This window comes from Streptopelia decaocto (assembly GCF_964273445.1).
Source record: "Streptopelia decaocto genome assembly, contig: HAP1_SCAFFOLD_658, whole genome shotgun sequence".
Lineage (NCBI taxonomy): Eukaryota > Metazoa > Chordata > Aves > Columbiformes > Columbidae > Streptopelia > Streptopelia decaocto.
This window is the reverse complement of record NW_028115376.1, coordinates 28,009-47,723: the sequence shown is the minus strand read 5'-3', so window position 1 is coordinate 47,723 and position 19,715 is coordinate 28,009. Positions and strand designations below refer to the sequence as shown.

Below are 19,715 nucleotides of genomic sequence, written 5' to 3'. Positions count from 1 at the left end.
ACAAACCAAAAAACAACACTCCATCTTCATCGTAGTCAGGAACTACTGGAAAATGCAAAGCCCCTGGAACTGAATCAGCAAATGAAACATAATGACAAACAACCTTTCTACTACAGCTGCTACTGAACCTTTGCTGCGCCCGAAGCTCTTACCTCAAAGGGACACCTCCGCTTCTCCTGAGACATCTGCCCACGTAGCTTAAACGGCTCAAAAGCTGCCGACTGCCAAAGGAGCGACAGAGAACCTGCACCGGAGCCGTCCTGGAGCAGAATGAGCTCCCTAGCCGGGGACTGGGGCTCAAATACCCTGAGCCCCGCCCACCCCTTCCCACAATCCCCTGGGAAAGGGGAGGGATCAATCACCCCAGGCCCCGTCCACCACCCTTATCAAATTACCTGGAATCTCACTTGAAGTGACAGCACCTGCACTTCGTTACTGCTATTGCAGCTACAATGAGACTCAGTATGGATGTCAACTTAGGTTTTCTAGGGAGCAGATAGAAAAGGAGATACAATAACCAATGCTCCATCTTCATCATGGTCAGGAACTACTGGAAAATGCAAAGCACCTGGAACTGAATCAACAAATGAAACATAATGACAAACAACCTTTCTACTACAGCTGTTACTGAACCTTTGCTGTGCCCGAAGCTCTTCCCTCAAACGGACACCTCCGCTTCTCCTAAGACTTCTGCCCATGTAGCTGAAACAGCTCAAAAGCTGCCGACTGCTGAAGGAGCAGCAGAGAACCGGCACCAAAGCCATCCTGGAGCGGAATGAGCTCCCCACCCGGGGACTGGGGCTCAAATACCCTGAGCCCCGCCCTCCCCTTCCCACAATCCCCTGGGAAAGGGGGGGGATCAATCACCCCAGGCCCCGCCCACCACCCTTATCAAATTACCTGGAATCTCACTGGAAATGACAGCACCTGCACTCCTGTCGGGCTCTGTCAGACACTGTTGGTTTTTGTGAAGCCCTGTCGAGACCTCTTGGGGCCTGTCAGGCTCTATCAGGCTTTGATGGGCTCTGTAGGGCTCTGTCGAGACCTCTTGGGGCCTGTCAGGCTCTATCAGGCTGCGATGGGCTCTGTAGGGCTCTCTCGAGACCTCTTGGGCTCTGCTGAGCCCTGTCAAGATTTCTCAGGCTCTGTTGAGGCCCCCAGGGCTCGGTCATACACATTGAGGCTCTATCAGGAACTGACAAGATTTGTCAGGCCCTGACGGGTCCTGTTGGGCTCTGTCAAGCTTTGTCGGGCTCTGTGAGGATCCGTCAAACTCTCTCGGGCCCTGTCAGGCTTTGTCAGGCAGTGTCGAGACCTGTCGGACTCTCTCAAGCTCTCAGGCCCTGCCTGGCTCTGTTGGTCCTTCCTGAGCTTTGTCTGCCCCTGTCGTGCTGTCGGGTACACGGCTCAGCAGGGGCGGGGAAGGAGTTGTAGGTCTGTAGGCCACACCCCCTGCAGGGAGCCCACCAATGGGGGTGGAAGTGTGGGTCAAGGGGGAGGAGCCCAGCTGGGAGGGTGGGGTGCTTGGAAAGGGGGTGGGGCCTGGTTGGGGCACACTCCTCCAGGAAGGCACATTGGGGACAGCTTGGGAGGGGAGTGGGGTTGGCAGTGGCCCCGCCCACACTTTCAGCCCCACCCTCAACCCTAAACCTCACCCCCAAATTCCTCACTGGAAATGGAACAAACCACATGCTTAAGGTTTTTAACATTATTTTATTGGGTGAGAATTGGCCCCAAAACCAGGTTAAAAATCCCCCAGCACGGCCCGGGGGGAGCAATGTCAGGATGGCAGCGGCACAGCGCTGCCCTTTTCCAAGATGGCCACCGGGTAAACAGAGCCACAGGTCCCACCACCCACCTTGGGCCCCACCCCAAAATGGCCACCCTAGGCAGGCCCCGCCCACCTCAGCCCCACCCTTCCAGCACAGGCTTGGCAGCCATGGCCCCGCCCACCAGCAGGGACACAGCAGCCGAGATGGCCACCCATCAGGGCAGCCATCTTGTTCCCATGGGCAGGGTGCAGGGCCACAGGGGCAGCCAATGGGAGCAGCCGATACAGCCGGGAGCTGCCGCCTGAGCAGGGCCCAGATGAACAGCCCCTCTGGCAGTGCCAGCAGGGCTGCCAGCCCCCCCCCAGCCATCTTGGATTCCAAGCAGGGTGGAGCCCAGCAGCCATGCTGTCCTCATTTTCTGTTGTGCACAGGGCCCCGTGCAGCATCACAACCCAGGACATCTGGTGGGGTGACAGGACCCAGGAATGTGGATCTATGCGCAGAACCCAGTAGCTGTGGGCTGCTACATATCAATGGGGCAGAGTGCTGGAACTATATGGTGCTGCAGAGCAGTGCTGTGGATGTATAGGGCATACTGGATGTGTGGGGCACTGTGGGGCACTGCTGTGGGTCTATGGGGCAGGGTGCAGGAGCTACAGTGTGCTGTGGGGCAGCATTGCTGGCCTATGGGCTAGTGTGAACAAGCTACGGTGTTTTCTGGGACAGTGCTGTTGATCTATAGGGCAGAACTGTGGGGTGCTGTGGGGTTACACTGTGGGTCTATAGGGCAGAGTAAACAAGATACAGGGTGCTGTGGGTGATGTATGGGGCAGAGTGGAGACATAGGGTGCTGTAGAGCAGCGCTGTCCATTTATGGCGCAGAGTAAAAGCAGCTCTGGGGTGCAGTGACTCCATAGGGCAGAGGGGCTATGGGCTGCTGTGGGTCACTGTGTGGGTCACTCACTCTTCAGGGGCGTTTCACCTGACAACAATCCCATTGACCCCACAGCCCCCCTGGTCCCCACACCCGCCCCATAGACCCTGTGACCCACCCATAGTGGGCAGTGCAGCGTGGGCAGGGGGAGGGGTGGTCAGGTGGACAGAGGTGTGGGGTGCTGTGGGGCAGCACTTTGCACCAATGGGGCAGAATGCAGCACCTACAGGCTGCTGTGGGGCAGCTCTCTGGGTCTAAGGGGCAGAGTCGAGTCCTATGGGGTCCTGTGGGGCAGCACTGTGGGTCTATGGAGCAGAGTAGAGTCACTATGGGGTGCTGGGGGGCACTGCTTTGGATGTATGGGGCAAATTACAAGAGCTATGTGGTGCTGGGGGGCAGTACTGGGCATCTATGGGGCAGAGTACAGGAGCTATATGGTGTTGTGGGGCAGTACTGGGCATCTATGGGGCAGAGTGCAGAGCCATGGGGTGCTGGGGGGGCACTGCTGTGCATGTATGGGGCAGAGTATAGGAGCTATATGGTGCTGTGGGGCAGTACTGGGCATCTATAGGGCAGAGTGCAGGAGCCATGGGGTGCTGGGGAGCACTACTGTGGATGTATGGGGCAGAGTACAGGAGCTATATGGTGCTGGGGGGCACTACTGTGGATGTATGGGGCAGAGTACAGGAGCTATATGGTGCTGGGGGGCAGTACTGGGCATCTATAGGGCAGAGTGCAGGAGCCATGGGGTGCTGGGGGGCACTACTGTGGATGTATGGGGCAGAGCACAGGAGCTATATGGTGCTGGGGGGCACTACTGTGGATGTATGGGGCAGAGTACAGGAGCTATATGGTCCTGGGGGGCACTACTGTGGATGTATGGGGCAGAGTACAGGAGCTATAGGGTGCTGGGGGGCACTACTGTGGATGTATGGGGCAGAGTACAGGAGCTATAGGGTGCTGTGGGGCAGTGTTCTGGATCTATAGGGCAGAATGGAGGTGCTATGGAGCACTGTGGGTCACTGTGTGTCAGCGTGTGGTTCACTCACCTGCAGGGTGTTCAGCCTCTTCAGGGGTGTTTCACCCCACAACAGCCCCATTGACCTCACAGCCGCCCTGACCCCCACACCGCCCCATAGACCCTTGTGATCCCCCCTCCCGTCCCCGCCATGGTGTGCAGTGGAGGCGCAGTCAGCCGGAGCTGGGGGGGCAGGCAGCCGGAGCTGGGGGGGCAGTCAGCCGGAGCTGGGGGGGGCGCGGTCAGCCGGCGTTGGGGGGGCAGTCAGCCGGAGCTGGGGGGGGCAGTCAGCCGGTGTTGGGGGGGCAGTCAGCCGGAGCTGGGGGGCGCAGCCAGCCGGAGCTGGGGGGCGCAGTCAGCCGGAGTTGGGGGCGCGGTCAGCCGGAGTTGGGGGGCGCAGGCAGCCGGAGTTGGGGGGCGCAGGCAGCCGGAGCTGGGGGGCGCAGCCAGCCGGAGCTGGGGGGCGCAGTCAGCCGGAGTTGGGGGGCGCAGTCAGCCGGAGCTGGGGGGCGCAGCCAGCCGGAGTTGGGGGGCGCAGTCAGCCGGAGCTGGGGGGCGCAGCCAGCCGGAGTTGGGGGGGGGCGCAGTCAGCCGGAGCTGGGGGCGCAGCCAGCCGGAGTTGGGGGGGGCGCAGCCAGCCGGAGTTGGGGGGGGCGCAGCCAGCCGGAGTTGGGGGCGCAGGCAGCCGGAGTTGGGGGGCGCAGCCAGCCGGAGCTGGGGGGGGCGCAGCCAGCCGGAGTTGGGGGGCGCAGTCAGCCGGAGCTGGGGGGCGCAGGCAGCCGGAGCTGGGGGCGCAGTCAGCCGGAGCTGGGGGGGGCGCAGGCAGCCGGAGCTGGGGGGCGCAGTCAGCCGGAGCTGGGGGGCGCAGGCAGCCGGAGCTGGGGGGGGCGCAGTCAGCCGGAGCTGGGGGGGGCGCAGGCAGCCGGAGTTGGGGGGCGCAGGCAGCCGGAGCTGGGGGGCGCAGCCAGCCGGAGCTGGGGGGCGCAGTCAGCCGGAGCTGGGGGCGCAGTCAGCCGGAGCTGGGGGGGGCGCAGGCAGCCGGAGTTGGGGGGCGCAGGCAGCCGGAGCTGGGGGGCGCAGGCAGCCGGAGCTGGGGGGCGCAGGCAGCCGGAGTTGGGGGGCGCAGGCAGCCGGAGCTGGGGGGCGCAGGCAGCCGGAGTTGGGGGGCGGCCAGGCTGCCTTCGCTGTTCTCTGAGCAGGAGCTGCAGTGGGAAAGGGAAGGAAAGGGCCGTTATTTGTGTCACAGTCCTGGGAAACAGCCCCGAATCCCCCCGCTTCAATATTAACTGAGTGAGCAAATTAACTGCCAAAAAAATGGATCTTAAAAGCTCCTTTGAGCACAAATTATCCTAAAAACAGCCCCAAAATGAAGTAAATTGAATTGGAGACCAAACAGCCTTAAAAATCTCAAAAAACCGCCCAAATATGGTCCCTCACAGCTTTATATAATAAGATATCTATGTAAAAATAGATTAGATACATTACATAGTAATTATATATTAATATAGATATTAATATTATATAATGAATATCATTATTATTACAACATTAAGTTATATATCATTATATTATGCCATTATATATTAATTATAAATTACATTAAGTAATATCAATGAATATTAGTTGATCAGTTAATTATATCAGATTATATATTATATATATTTCTATTATTCATCATATTATATCTTATAGTAGTATATTACTATATGGATTTTATCTATATATTTAATATTAATATATTATTTAATAAATTAAATAATATATTGAATTACAATTAAGTTAAAATAAATTAAAATCCATAACTAAATGTAAAATCCCATGTAACAATGCAGCGGGTTCACCCTCCTCTCCTCGAGACAGCGCGGGGGCGGGGCCAGCGGGAGGTTCCCAATGTAACCCAATGTAACAATGCAGCGGGTTCACCTTCCTCTCCTCGAGACAGCGCGGGGGCGGGGCCAGCGGGAGGTTCCCAATGTAACCCAATGTAACAATGCAGCGGGTTCACCTTCCTCTCCTCGAGACAGCGCGGGGGCGGGGCCAGGGGAGGTTCCCAATGTAACCCAATGTAACAATGCAGCGGGTTCACCTTCCTCTCCTCGAGACAGCGCGGGGGCGGGGCCAGGGGAGGTTCCCAATGTAACCCAATGTAACAATGCAGCGGGTTCACCTTCCTCCCCTCGAGACAGCGCGGGGGCGGGGCCAGGGGAGGTTCCCAATGTAACCCAATGTAACAATGCAGCGGGTTCACCTTCCTCTCCTCGAGACAGCGCGGGGGCGGGGCCAGCGGGAGGTTCCCAATGTAACCCAATGTAACAATGCAGCGGGTTCACCTTCCTCTCCTCGAGACAGCGCGGGGGCGGGGCCAGGGGAGGCTCCCAATGTAACCCAATGTAACAATGCAGCGGGTTCACCTTCCTCTCCTCGAGACAGCGCGGGGGCGGGGCCAGGGGAGGCTCCCAATGTAACCCAATGTAACAATGCAGCGGGTTCACCCTCCTCTCCTCGAGACAGCGCGGGGGCGGGGCCAGGGGAGGTTCCCAATGTAACCCAATGTAACAATGCAGCGGGTTCACCCTCCTCTCCTCGAGACAGCGCGGGGGCGGGGCCAGGGGAGGCTCCCAATGTAACCCAATGTAACAATGCAGCGGGTTCACCTTCCTCCCCTCGAGACAGCGCGGGGGCGGGGCCAGCGGGAGGTTCCCAATGTAACCCAATGTAACAATGCAGCGGGTTCACCTTCCTCTCCTCGAGACAGCGCGGGGGCGGGGCCAGCGGGAGGTTCCCAGGCGGCACCGGCCAATCAGCGAGCGGCTCCTCGGCCCCTCAGCGTGGGGGGAGAATGGGACGGGGAGACAAAATGGCGGCGCGTTAAAAAAGCCGAATTTGTTCCCGCTTAAATATTAATTCAGTAAATTGTAAATAAATAGATTTTTAAAGCTTTTTTGGGGGCGCAAAGCAGCACCAGATCTGGGACCCCCAGCTCAGACACGTTCAATAAAGTGAATTCAGCCCCAAACCCCCAAAAAGCATCGAAATGCCTCCCGACTTTAAATACAATAATTTACACACTGATTTCAACAACTATTTAAATTATTTTAACAATTAATAATTTAAACAAGTAAGCGGCTTTAGGAGCCTCAGAACCGCCCAAAATGCTCAAAAAAACCCTCATAAAACCTCAAAAAGCCCCGTTTAAATATAATAATTTAAATACATAAGGGCTCTAAAACCCTGATTGGGACTCACAATCCCGGGAAAAGCCCCAAATCCCCCCGAGCTTTGAACTTTAACTCTCCCGATAAACCCTCAATAAACAGATTTTAAAGGCGCCTTTTGGCACAAATCGGGACCAAAATACCCAAAAAGCACGTAAAAGAACTTTTAAAAGCCGAATTCGCCCCAAACCAGCCGCGATTGCTGAGAAAAGCCCCGACCCGGCTCCCCTCCATCAAAACCCCCAACCCCACCCCAGCCCGCCGCTCGCTCATTAACCCGCCGAGCCGCAATTAACACCCGCACGGTAATTACCGCCCCAGCCCCCAATTAACACCCGCACGGTAATTACCGCCCTGACCCCCAATTAACACCCGCACGGTAATTACCGCCCTGACCCCCAATTAACACCCGCACGGTAATTACCGCCCTGACCCCCAATTAACACCCGCACGGTAATTACCGCCCTGACCCCCAATTAACACCCGCACGGTAATTACCGCCCCAGCCCCCAATTAACACCCGCACGGTAATTACCGCCCCAGCCCCCAATTAACACCCGCACGGTAATTACCGCCCCAGCCCCCAATTAACACCCGCACGATAATTACCGCCCTGACCCCCAATTAACACCCGCACGGTAATTACCGCCCCAGCCCCCAATTAACACCCGCACGATAATTACCGCCCTGACCCCCAATTAACACCCGCACGGTAATTACCGCCCTGACCCCCAATTAACACCCGCACGGTAATTACCGCCCCAGCCCCCAATTAACACCCGCACGGTAATTACCGCCCTAGCCCCCAATTAACACCCGCACGGTAATTACCGCCCCAGCCCCCAATTAACACCCGCACGGTAATTACCGCCCCAGCCCCCAATTAACACCCGCACGGTAATTACCGCCCTGACCCCCAATTAACACCCGCACGGTAATTACCGCCCTGACCCCCAATTAACACCCGCACGGTAATTACCGCCCTAGCCCCCAATTAACACCCACACGGTAATTACCGCCCTAACCCCCAATTAACACCCGCACGGTAATTACCGCCCTGACCCCCAATTAACACCCACACGGTAATTACCGCCCTGACCCCCCGTTACCCGGTTCCGGCCGCTCTCGGGTTTCCCGCCGCGGGGGGGGGGGGGGGTGCTCAGCTGGTTCGTCAGCGCTGAGGAGCTCGCGCGGCCGCTGCCGCCTCCACGTGTCTGGTCCCGCGCGCCCGCGCTCTGCGCCGCCCCCTTTATCACCTCGTTGTCCCGCCCGGTCCCGCCCCCCGCCCGCCCTCCGGCCAATGGGCGAGCGGCGCCCTCGGCCGCGCTGCCCAATCAGCGCTTCGTTGCTATGGGCGAACGTCGGCGGGAAAACGACGACCAATCAGCGCCTTCTCTACCTCAGGAGCGCTAGCGAATCAGCGCCGGTTACTGGGAGCGCGAAATTTGGCAGAAAGGCAGTGACCAATCAGTGCCTTCCTCCCCTCAGCGACACGATGACCAATCAGCGCCTTTCTCTCACCCCCTCTGAGAACCCCACGTGGGGATGAGCCAATGGACGACTCCCGTGGCTGACACCGTCAGCCAATCAGCGAGCGCCTCCTCCCTCCCTCGGTATAAAATAGCGAATGCGAACAGAAGAGGGAGACAAGATGGCGGAAAAGGAAACATCATGGCTGCGTGCGGCGGCGATTGAGGAGGAAGGAGGACAGTCGGGGCTGGGCGGGAAACCGGCGGCTCCTCCGGCCGCGGCGGCTCCTGCGGCAGCGACAGCAGCAGCGAGCGGGGAATGGGGGGGGGGAACCGGCGGCTTCTCCGGCCGCGGCAGCAGCGATCGGGGGATGGGGGGGCGGGAACCGGCGGCTTCTCCGGCCGCGGCAGCAGCAGCGATCGGGGGATGTGGGGGGGGAACCGGCGGCTCCTCCGGCAGCAGCAGCAGCGATCGGGGATGTGGGGGGGGAACCGGCGGCTTCTCCGGCCGCAGCAGCAGCAGCGATCGGGGATGTGGGGGGGGAACCGGCGGCTTCTCCGGCCGCGGCAGCAGCAGCGATCGGGGATGTGGGGGCGGAAACCGGCGGCTTCTCCGGCCGCGGCCAGGACGTGGCTTCACCGGCACCGGGGGCGCGAGCCCGCGCGCTGCGGGGCTGCGGGCGGGTGCGGGGCCGGGGGCTCCGGGGGTCCCGAGCGGCGGCCGTGGGGCGGGAGGGGCGGCTGTGGTGATAACCTGCGGGGCACTGAAGTGGCTGCTGTGGGGGCTCTTCAGAGGCGAGTCTGGAGCTTACGGGGCAGGAACGGGGCTGCTATGGCGGTACCGGTGGGGCAGCCATAGGGCTGCTATGGAGTTACTGTGGGGTCACCTGGGGGGGGGGGGGGGGGGGGGTGGCAGCAGCGCGCAGCTGAGTGTGGCCCCACCCACGGGGGTGGGGTCAGTGCTGAGGGGCGGGACTGGGAGGACACGCCCATTGGGAGGTCCCCCTGGGGAAAGTGGGCAGGGGTGGAGCCTCCTTGTGTCACGCCCCCATAGGAGGAGCCTCTTGGGGTAGGGAGGGGGACACGCCCGAAGGGGGCGTAGCTTAGGGAGGGGTGGAGCCGAGATAAGGGTGGGCTCTGTACAGCACGTGCTCTGAGGGGCGTGGCTTAGGAGGGGCTGAGTATGGGGGCGGGGCTTTGATACATCATGATGCTGGGGGGTGGGCAGGAGGAAAGGGGAGGGGTCTGTAAGGGACACGCCCCTCGGGGAGGGCACAGACGGGCAGGGGCGGAGCTTGGGCGGGGTGGAGTTGGGGGTGTGGCTTTGTCAGACCACGCCCTTGGAGGGAGAGGCCAGACTGGACAGCACATGAAAAATTAAAATTACCTGTTGTTAACCACATCGAGTTTGCTGACTTTTATTTTAACTCAGAAGTAATTAATACCGGTCATGTTTTTGCACAACCCCAGAAAAGCTGTGGTTAAATTCAGACTGTCATAACTCACTGTTTTTTGATTTTATTTTACATCTAAATATCTTTTACTGTTCCATTGGGAATCATCACTGCCTGGGAACTTTTTAACACCTCTATTTATAAACAGCCACTATTCAGTGGTTCCTTTTTACTTCTCTTTAAAAAAAAAAGTAACGTTTTGACTCCGTTTGGTTCTGAGCTTTGTTGCCTCCAATCTCATGGCTCTGTTATAATTTAAATACTAAACACTCCCGATCACTTTCCAATGCTGTTTAAAATCTAAAGCTTCCTTACTTTGTTTCCTATGCAGTCATTCGTGCCTGCAGTTTATTTATAACGGTTGTGCAAATGGAGCTGCAATGACTCCACATTAGTTTTCTGCCTTTACCATTTCAAAGGAATTCCAAACAATGTGGTTTTAAACTAGGATTCAGATTGGGAATAACTGCTGCCTAGTTCACCAACAAGTAATAGCTGAAATTAAATTCAGTTATTGCTCACGCCTAAATAATTTCATTTATTTACACTTTAACATTTTTATCATTACATTACTACCAGCCGGATTAACTAGCACACATTATTTTTTTATTATAAACTAGAGATTTTTTCTCCACAGGTATTACTTCCAATTAGTGCTCCAGTATTTATATTCTACTCTTTTAAATTTTACTACATCAATTGGGGATAATTACTGTCTGCAGAGTTTTGAGTAACAGCTAGAGTAGATGACAGGCATTATTTACTCCCAAAGACTCTTCTGGTTACTCTTATTCACGTTTTCATTCTAAATGTCTTACAGTAAGTAAGTAGTTACAATCATAAAACACCAGGGCCTTGGAATTTCCAGGAAAACCCACCGCAGCCCTCGACGCGTCCAGAGATCGTCGGTGCCGGCTCCGCCAACGACGCGCCCAACCAGCCCCACGGAGCCGCCGGGGCTGCGGCAGCGCGACGGAACCGACCGGAGCGGGGGGAGGAGACTCACCCGGCAGGTACCGCACGGAACGGGAAACACCGGGCAGCGCAACTTCATTTCAAAGGAGGAACACGCACACGGAGCACAAAGGATGTTGCTCTGCACGGGACACGCGCTGTCCTTGGCAGCTGCACGGCAACGTCGGCTCTGTGACTTGGAGATCTGGTGGCAAATGAGGGAGCTCTGCACGTTGCACCTTTCAAACCTGCACACAGAATCACACTTCACCCCGCAGGTGACACCAGAAACTAGGAAGCCTCCAAAAAGAATTTACAACCCCACACCCAAGCCAGTTACACTCACCTCCACAACCAGTCCTGCTCTACACACATCTCCTCCTCCTTCACACACCCTTCAACAGCCAGATCCACAGCCGGCTCCTCACGGTCACTCACTGCACTAAACGCAGCAGGGCGGGGGAGAAAGCTAAAGGACATTTTTTAAAAACTCCCTGTGTTTTTTTGGGTGGCAATTTGGCGTTATTTTTGTTGGGGCTTGGGGGACATGCTGGGGTGTTTTTCGTTAAGGAAACTGCTGTTTCAGCCTGCAAGTGAAAACAAACCACACGCACAAGGCTGGACACGGTGAAGAAGTCCCAGCTCGTCCGGCAGTCGCTGACAGCGCGTCCGTTCAGCCGTCTGCCCGCCCTGACGCGCTCGCCCCAGACGGACCGGCTGGACACACACACGTGTACTGGGGAACTCGCACCAGCGCCGCGTTCTGGGGAGGAGGGAAGGACAAACCAGAAATCAATCCTGCAAGAATCCGTCTCTAAAACACCGTAGATCAACAATGACAGTTGTAAGTCACAGAGACTCCTCATTTTCTCTCTGACTCTCACAACAGTAATAAGGAAGTGCCGAAGGATGGAAAACACCAGGACAGGCTGGGAACAACAACAAAGGTAGGTAAAAGAAGGTAAATGGGGGCTCTCAGGGCCCCAAAAGACAAGCTCAGCTGTCCTGAGAGGAGCAGATGGGAATCAGAGGAGTTCTGAGGGGATCGCGGTGGGGGGCTGTCCTGGCTTTCTCTTGAATTCCCCCCTTTGCAACACACTTGCAAATTCTTTGGCAGTATAAATCTACGAAATATTATCATCTCATGCTGTGGTACAGCACAATTATCTGTTACCCACTAGCAGTACCAAACAGAACACTGTAGCATAATGTAAGTCAAAATGACTAGCATCAAAATCAGAGTCATAAGATCAACGCTGACAGAGCTCTGAAGCCGCAGCTCCTGCCGGTTCTGACGGTTCTTTCTTATCTGGCACCTCTGACTGCTTGTGTTTCTTATCTGGCACCTCTGGCTGCTTCGGGGCAAGCAGCGTCTCTGCCCCCTGGCCGTGCGCTGCAGTACCCGAGTTTCGCCACAGGGCGGCAGCACTGAGACCCGCCGCGGCACCGCATTGGGGAGGCCGGGTGCAGCACCGCGCTTTGTCCACAGGACGGCGACACTGAGACCCGCCGCGGCACAAATGGCATTTCTGTCCCCCCAGAAATCCTGGGTCCCTCCTGAACTCCTGGGTCCCCCTCCTGAACTCCTGGGTCCCTCCTGAACTCCTGGGTCCCCTCCTGAACTCCTGGGTCCCCTACGGAACTCCTGGGGGAAAAAAACATGCCCCTCGCGGTGGGGGGCTGTGCTGGTTTTGTTACAAAACAAGCTTCTCTTTTAGTGAATTTGCCTGTCAGCTAAAGCTTCATATTAGCTGCATTTTCCTGGACAACCAGATACATGTTGTGGTAAACAGAGCAATGGAATGCTAACTTGTTGCTAAGGACAGATTCACATCTTGCAAGAGGGGCAACAAGAAACAGGTGACCGAGAAACTGACCAGCTGTGTATAACATCCCATTCACGTGAATACTTCATATAAAAGTGGGAGATCGTGAGGATCTTGTCCTCTTGGCCCTTTTTCGTCCCTTCTGCTTATGGCGACATTAGGCGAGTAAGCTTGTGAGGGGTCCAGAGGCAAAGGGACGTGTCCTGAGGAGAACAAATCGAAAGGTTCTTACCTCTGAGAAGTTGTCCTGGACTTTGGTTCCACCAGTAGCCGTCCTGTGGGCCCGGCACAGCCTGGGGATCCCTGACCCGCACCACCGCAACCTTTAACAGGACACTGGGCCGTTCTAGAGCCTGAATGACAAACAGCAAGTATTTCTCTAGGACAGCTTTGATGGGGGATTGTTCTGTTTTCCCTGCAGCGGACAGGGAGAAATTTCTCCTCCTCACAGTGCCACTGAACACCCCGCCCGTGATTCTTCAGGCATTTTGGGGCTGTGAGCCCCCAGCTCTCGCTGGCCTGCTCCTCCGGTAACATCATCGTCACCCCCCGAGTCCCCCCATTGATTCACTCCAAAAAAAAACGTAGAAAAGGAAAACAGCCCCAGCGGGCAGCTCATTACTTTAAAATGCCATTTCCAGTCGTACATACCAGAGCCACCTCCAGAGAAATCCCTGGGGCGCGCCGAGAACGTCCTCGACTCCGCGCCGCCCTTGCTGCCGAGAAGATGACGAACTCGGCTGCGGCTGCAACCTGGTCGGCCAGAGAGGCAGAGGGTGTAGAAACCTAGACCTGATCCTCTTGCTAGGAGAGGGGACTTACTGTTCCCAACTTAGCCTGGCCAACCCCTGTACCAAATGCTATGAGCACGTGAGAATAGGACGACTGACACAATGTTCTCAGTTAGCACACTCATGTTAATTCTGGGTGTTATGACAGAACAAAATTGGAAAAATGTGAAATCCAAGGGCAGAAGTTATGGGTAGCAACTCACCTAGGGAAAGGTGGACTCGGTGTGGGCTCTGTCTCCTGCCCTAGGGGAGAACAGAGTATCTGTTTTACACAAGCTGCTATGTGCGGCTGTTCAGATGGAGGGGGGGTGCAAGATCAGTATAAGGAGGAGTTAGTTAAGAGTGCCACTCAGGAATTGAAAAGAAGGCAAGAGAAACAGAAATTGGTACCGAAAAACAGTGATCGTATGAAGAAGTAAGGAAAAAAGACAAGGGATTACAATTACCAACAGCAGGGAAAAACCTGTTTATAGATCTTATGGAAAAGATAGCCCGGGAATTAAACGTCACATCACGGTGGATATGTGGGGGGTCTCCAACGGCAGAACGGTGGCCTTGGAGAGGAGAGAGTGTAAGCCCAGAAGGATTACTGGGATGGAACAGAACTCACGTAACTCGAGAAAAAAGACCAGAAGGATGGGTATTAAGTCACTTAATAATAGGGCAGATATGCCTGTCAAGGGATGATGGTAAACTGGATTTTACTGAATACGCTGGACAAACCCCTTGTAAGTCAGTGTTACGGGCAAATTCATCAAATACCTCTATTCCTCCCACTCGGTGGCCAGGTCCACCTAATGGATATTGGTCTCGAAATTGTAGCCTGGGAAATGAAACGATATGCTGGAAGAATCGAAGCAAAGCAAACCCCTTGGAGGAAATGGGGGATTTAAGGGGATCTTGGCAGAATCCTGCCTCTACCGATGTCAACGAACCATGGAAAGCCCCCGATGGATTATTTTGGATATGTGGGAATAGAGCTTAGAACGAGTTAATGCCTAAATGGAGAGGGTCTTGTACAATAGGGATAATTCAACCAGCATTTTTCCTTTTCCCAAAGGAAAAAGGGAGTCATCTGGGGAAACCTCTGTACGAAACTTTAAAGAGAGAGAAGAGGGGTTTAACAAATGTCCCCATAGGAGGAACGCAAACTTGGAGAGGTGATGAATGGCCTGCGAAAAGGATAATTGAATACTATGATCCAGCCACCTGGGCCCAAGATGGAAGCTGGGGATACCGTACCCCAATATACACGCTGAACCGAATTATCCGGTTGCAAGCAGTGGTTGAAATAAGAAGCAACCGGACAGCTGAGGCACTGAATCTCATAGCGAGACAATTGTCTCAGACCAGGGCTGCAGTGGACCAAAATCGGGTAGCCTTAGATTATCTTTTAGCTGAAGAAGGGGGTGTCTGTGGGAAATGGAATACTTCTGAGTGTTGTTTAGAAATAGATGGTAATGGGGAAGCTATCATGAAAACAGCAGAGGAGATAAAACGAGTTGCGCGTGTCCCAGTACAGAAATGGAATTCTATACTTACCGGCCATTGGTGGGATCACTTCTTTGGGGGAGCTGTTTGTACCGTGTATGATCCCGTGCATTATTCGGTTAATACATTCAGTACTCCAAGCCATGCAAATCTCAGCCGTGCCTATAGATCCTGAAATGGCAACAAAAGGAACAGGGTATAAATTGATGATTTTCAAAGATAACACCAAACTGGACCTGGCCGCCACTAGGCAAGTACTAGCTAACGTTGAGGCCAAAGCACGAATCAAGAGGATAAAAAGAAAACGGGGGAACTGTCAAAAATACAGCTGTGATTCGTGCTAAGATGTTGGTTTACAGATATAACCAAATATAACAGATATACAGATATACAGATATAACCAAACGAGGCACGGGCTCTGAACCTGGAAAAAGGAAAAGGAAAAGCGCCTCGCTGGCCAAAACGGGGAAAGAAACGGGACGGCAGAGTCAGCGGCGCTGCTGAGCCGCGTGCTGTACTGCATTGGATGAGGTTAGTTATAGCCGTTTGGTTTCTCGCTGACAACACATCTGTTAATTATTCGTTAAATACAAACTAAGCTCTCAGCTTCTAAACAACGTGTTACTTAACCTTCCGTCTCCCTCCTCTCATGCAGAAGGATCTAAAAGGCGAAAAATGTCCCCTCACCGTGCAGGCACTCAGAAAGCATTTCCCTCACGTCAACCGGTTCATGAGGGCTACATCTTCTATAACTTCATCGCAGCACACGTTAACTTGGCAGCTTCTCTTCAAAAGCGAGAAGAGAACACAGGGACAGGCACCTGAAAAAACAAGGCAGAGAACAAAGCAGCTGGGAACATCGTGTCATTTACACGTGCACGTACCACCACCCCCCAAAAGTGGGGGGGCTCCCCTAGGAAAACAAAGCGGGGGCAGCGCCCCAAACAGCCGCAGCCCCCGGCCCGCAGGCCGGCAGCTGCCCCCCGGCACGGCAATGCTGCTGGCCAGCCTGAGCAGGGAGCTGTTCGTGCCGGCCAATATCGACACCCCCCTTCGCTCTCTCGCGGGAGAGCAAGTTCTTCAGCTTTCTGGGCAGAAGTCCCTGGAGGTAAAGGTTCAGCTCCCATTACCTGCTGGGCAGCCGTCCCCGCACGCCCGGCTTCACGTACCCCTTGCTTTACGCAAAGCTGCTTCCATCAGTGACCCGGGAGTCTTCGGCATCCTCCAGCGGACGGTCCTTTCAATCCGCTCCTGCTGTTGCCAAGCATTCGTGGGCCACCGACTGCAGGACGGATCCACTGAGGAAAGAAGCCGCACCGACAACGTTAGCAGTAGCAATATTTACGTCATTAAACGTTCTAAGGAGGCACCGAGGGAGGGATGTTGTCTGCACACAAACGGGGACCTGACCCCCGTCGGGGGGACGGACGCTGACACGCGGAGACCCGACTGTGAACCCCGCGGGTCACACAGCGTCTCTGCACCGGCACCTGCCCCCGGCCGGCTGGCGCCTCCCGCTCCTCTGCGCTCCTCCGGACGCCTCCTCAGCTTTAATGGGTTTTCCTGTCCCAAAATATCACTGTACATGTTTGATGGTGACAGCCATGACTCAGATACCTCAGTAGAGAAAAGGAAGTTCCATTTATTTGATGTGTGCTTGCATTTTTCAGCTCAGAATTTAAAAATGCTAATAGAGAGCTTGGCCCTCAATATACTTTTTAACGGAAATTATGTGAATATACTACATATTAGAGCAGCCTCTTGACATCAGGAAGGAGACCTGTCTTAACAGTTATGCTGCTGAAGAACATTAAATGAACAATATACATCTTGTCCTGTTAAAGGGCTTTACAGAAGACCATAATAAAGTTTTCTGTGAGATGTGGCTCTGGGCTGGTTCAGACCATCTCTTCCCCAGTCCATCTCTCCTTTAAGTACCAGAAATAAGCTTCCACACGGACAAGGGGTGGTTTAGGAAAAGTCAACAGACTAGGAGGCATTTATATGAAAAGCACTTAAATTATCTAATCTCTGTAGCTCATTTAAGGACTGCTAGGGGAAGAGAAGGTAGAGATAAAGAAACTTAATGAGGTCAGGCCAAAAAATCAACACATGATCAGCAATCAAATGCTTGCTAACTGCTGCCTGGTCACTGTAAGTGATGAGTTTGACAGTTTCTCAAGAAGGGAGACCATTACAAAAATAGTAAGAACGTTCCACTAAAAAAAAACCCCACTGAGCCAGTATTAAAGCCATAGTAAACAGTGAAAGCCTAGTAAAGCACTGTTAGTCATTGCTAAAGTATCGCTAAGCAACCCTTTAGCCTCCTCAGGACCGGATCAGCTTAATCACAGCAATAACTCACAGCCCCTCAGCCCTGCTTGCAAGGTTTAGTTTGAAGGGCTGTGTAATTTCCTCTGACACTCAGTGAGAGTTGCCACTCCAACTCCCAGCCCCTACAGGACTGCAGATCCCAGGGGTTCCAGAAGCCAGGCTGCAGGACACAGCAGCCAATTCATCCTAAAAGACACACAATGTTAATTCATCCTCACACTTCACTTCTTTGCTGGTTGATAATCAGCAGCTGATACCCATTTCAGTACTGATTTAAAGGAGCTCAGCCTTGTTCTTGCCCAAAGCTAGACTAGCTGCAGTCAAGATTTCTGCTAAAACTGGATTTAACTCCAGTAAAAGACTGAAACCAGGGAACTCCTGGGCACAGACCTCATTGGACTATTGCTCTGAGGTGACAGCTTACTGCTAGGCATTGCTACCATTTCCCATCTTTATTTTGTATGCCATTTACATCTGTACCATCTCAGCAGGACCTCCAGAGTGGTCCTTCCCTGTATATTAGTAATAAATCACCCACCAGAGTGAATTCAAACAGGGTGCCAGCCCACTTGGTCTAGTCTCTAAAGCAAGCTCCAAAGAAAGACAAAAGGAATAAGTGACTTGACCATCACCAACCTGATGTGAAACCCAATGTGATGAGAGGTCAATTAGAGAAGAGCACTAATAAACTGATACTTCAAAAAAAGCCAAGGAGCCTGAGAAAAACAAGTTAAGCAAGTCTTGCAGGTATCCCTAGTGCTGCCCACCCTGTGGTCCCAGGCGCTGGGGAAGCAGCATCCGGCAACACATCCACTTTCCCAGACTGCAGCCAACAACACGGGGAGTTCCCAGACACCTTCCCAGCCTTTCTTTGCCTCCATCTGAACGTCATTCTCAGATTAGCATAGCTATACTAACAACCAAGCTCCTCAGCCTACACAGTGCTTTGACAAAGGTACAGCCACTTTCATCTCCAGTCTGACAGATGTGGTTTGTCACCAGCTAGACCCACAGCGTGGTTTTAACGAGCCGTGAGGATTTACTCCTGTAGTTATCTGCTTCCCTTGGCAAGGTGATCATTTCCCGTGAACCAGAATTACTTGTTCACTCCAAAAGTTTAAGTCCATGCCTACAAGAGACATATTTGCTCACAGTAATTTTTATAACAGGAAAATAAAGAGATGGGGGGCAGTATTGCTTTTTAGTGAAATCAGGGTGACAGCTACAGAAATACATACTCAGATATTGCGCCTTTGTCAGAATTACCATTTCAGAGCAGGAAAGAGGTGCCATAGAAGTCAGAAACCATTATATATTATCTTTGCTTGAGGAAGATCCCAAAAAATTCATGCCCTTTCATAGAGCTTGATGTCTGAGGCAGATGGGGCCAGCTCATGTACTCTTACTCACATGGATGAAGAAATGCTCTCCCACCAACACGACGGTCTGGGGGAACTCCTCCCTAATTTAAACAATTCAACTCCCAGCTCACGAAGAAAGAGTTCCTTTCTTTACTTCCTGAAAAGACAATGCACATAAGCAACATACAAGGTGGTTTAGCTTCATTACAGCGACTGCTCCAGATGCTCCCTGAGGGAAAGGAACCAAGAGCAACCCCAGTGAGGGCTCTGCCCAGCTCCCACAGAGCCCAGACACAGCAAACAGAACCACCAAGGGATGAACAGGCCCAGGGCCACCCAAGGAACCCAGTCAGGAGCAAATGCAGACAGGACCAGACAAGCCACAACACATACGCAAGGGGCCACCCAGGAGACACCTACCGACAGCATCAGTCCAAGGAGCACAGGCAACAACAAGGCTGCAGACCAGCACTCCTGCAGCAGAGCTCAAAGAGCAGGTGAGAGCCCTGGGCTGAGCTTAAATAGGATCCAGGGCCTGTGGTCAGGCTGTGGGTGAGGTCCCAGGTGAAGCTGTTCAGACCCATTAAGTCCACCTGACACATAGACCTGCTGGTATATGGTGCATTAAGCCATACTGATTTATTCCTGTGTAAGACCAAAAGCAGACACCCGTCACATATCAGAACATCTCCCGAAACAACCCCGTGATAAAATCCTTTGGCTTCCCTGAACCGTGGGTCTCTGGTTGTGAGCAGCCCATTCTCAGGTTAGACCTCGCCTTGCCTGATGAAAATGCTGGGCTGACAACAGGCAGTGGCAGTGCAGATAGATTTTATGGTTTTTTCTGAGTTCCCAAATTTCTCAGGTTAATGCCACCCCAGAAAAAGCACATCACGCAGTTTAAAAACTAAGCCGCCTCCAGTTGAATTTACTTTCCCGCACACCAGCTCCCCTGGGGCAGAGCTCTGAGGAACAGAAATGCCTGGCTTTAGACAGTCAGATTTGAATAAGGCCGTGATAAATTTATTTTTCCTAAAATCCAGCATGTATAGACAGTGTAGCCCACCCTTCCTTTCACGTCTTCCCTATCTGAGGC

At 53.9% G+C, this 19,715-nt stretch overlaps 1 protein-coding gene across 1 annotated transcript; it reads right to left on the bottom strand.

Annotated features, from left to right (window-relative positions):
- Positions 1–11,493: 11,493 nt before the first annotated feature.
- On the bottom strand, positions 11,494–16,167 carry LOC309452790 (uncharacterized protein). The gene is made up of 6 exons (XM_082077464.1): positions 16,094–16,167; positions 14,976–15,095; positions 13,637–13,676; positions 13,294–13,395; positions 12,875–12,995; positions 11,494–11,579 (listed from the first exon to the last, which is right to left on the bottom strand). The coding sequence occupies exons 1-5, from the start codon at positions 16,143–16,145 to the stop codon at positions 12,989–12,991; spliced, it is 321 nt and encodes a 106-aa protein (XP_081933590.1). The 5' UTR covers positions 16,146–16,167; the 3' UTR covers positions 11,494–11,579; positions 12,875–12,988.
- Between the last annotated feature and the right edge of the window lie 3,548 nt (positions 16,168–19,715).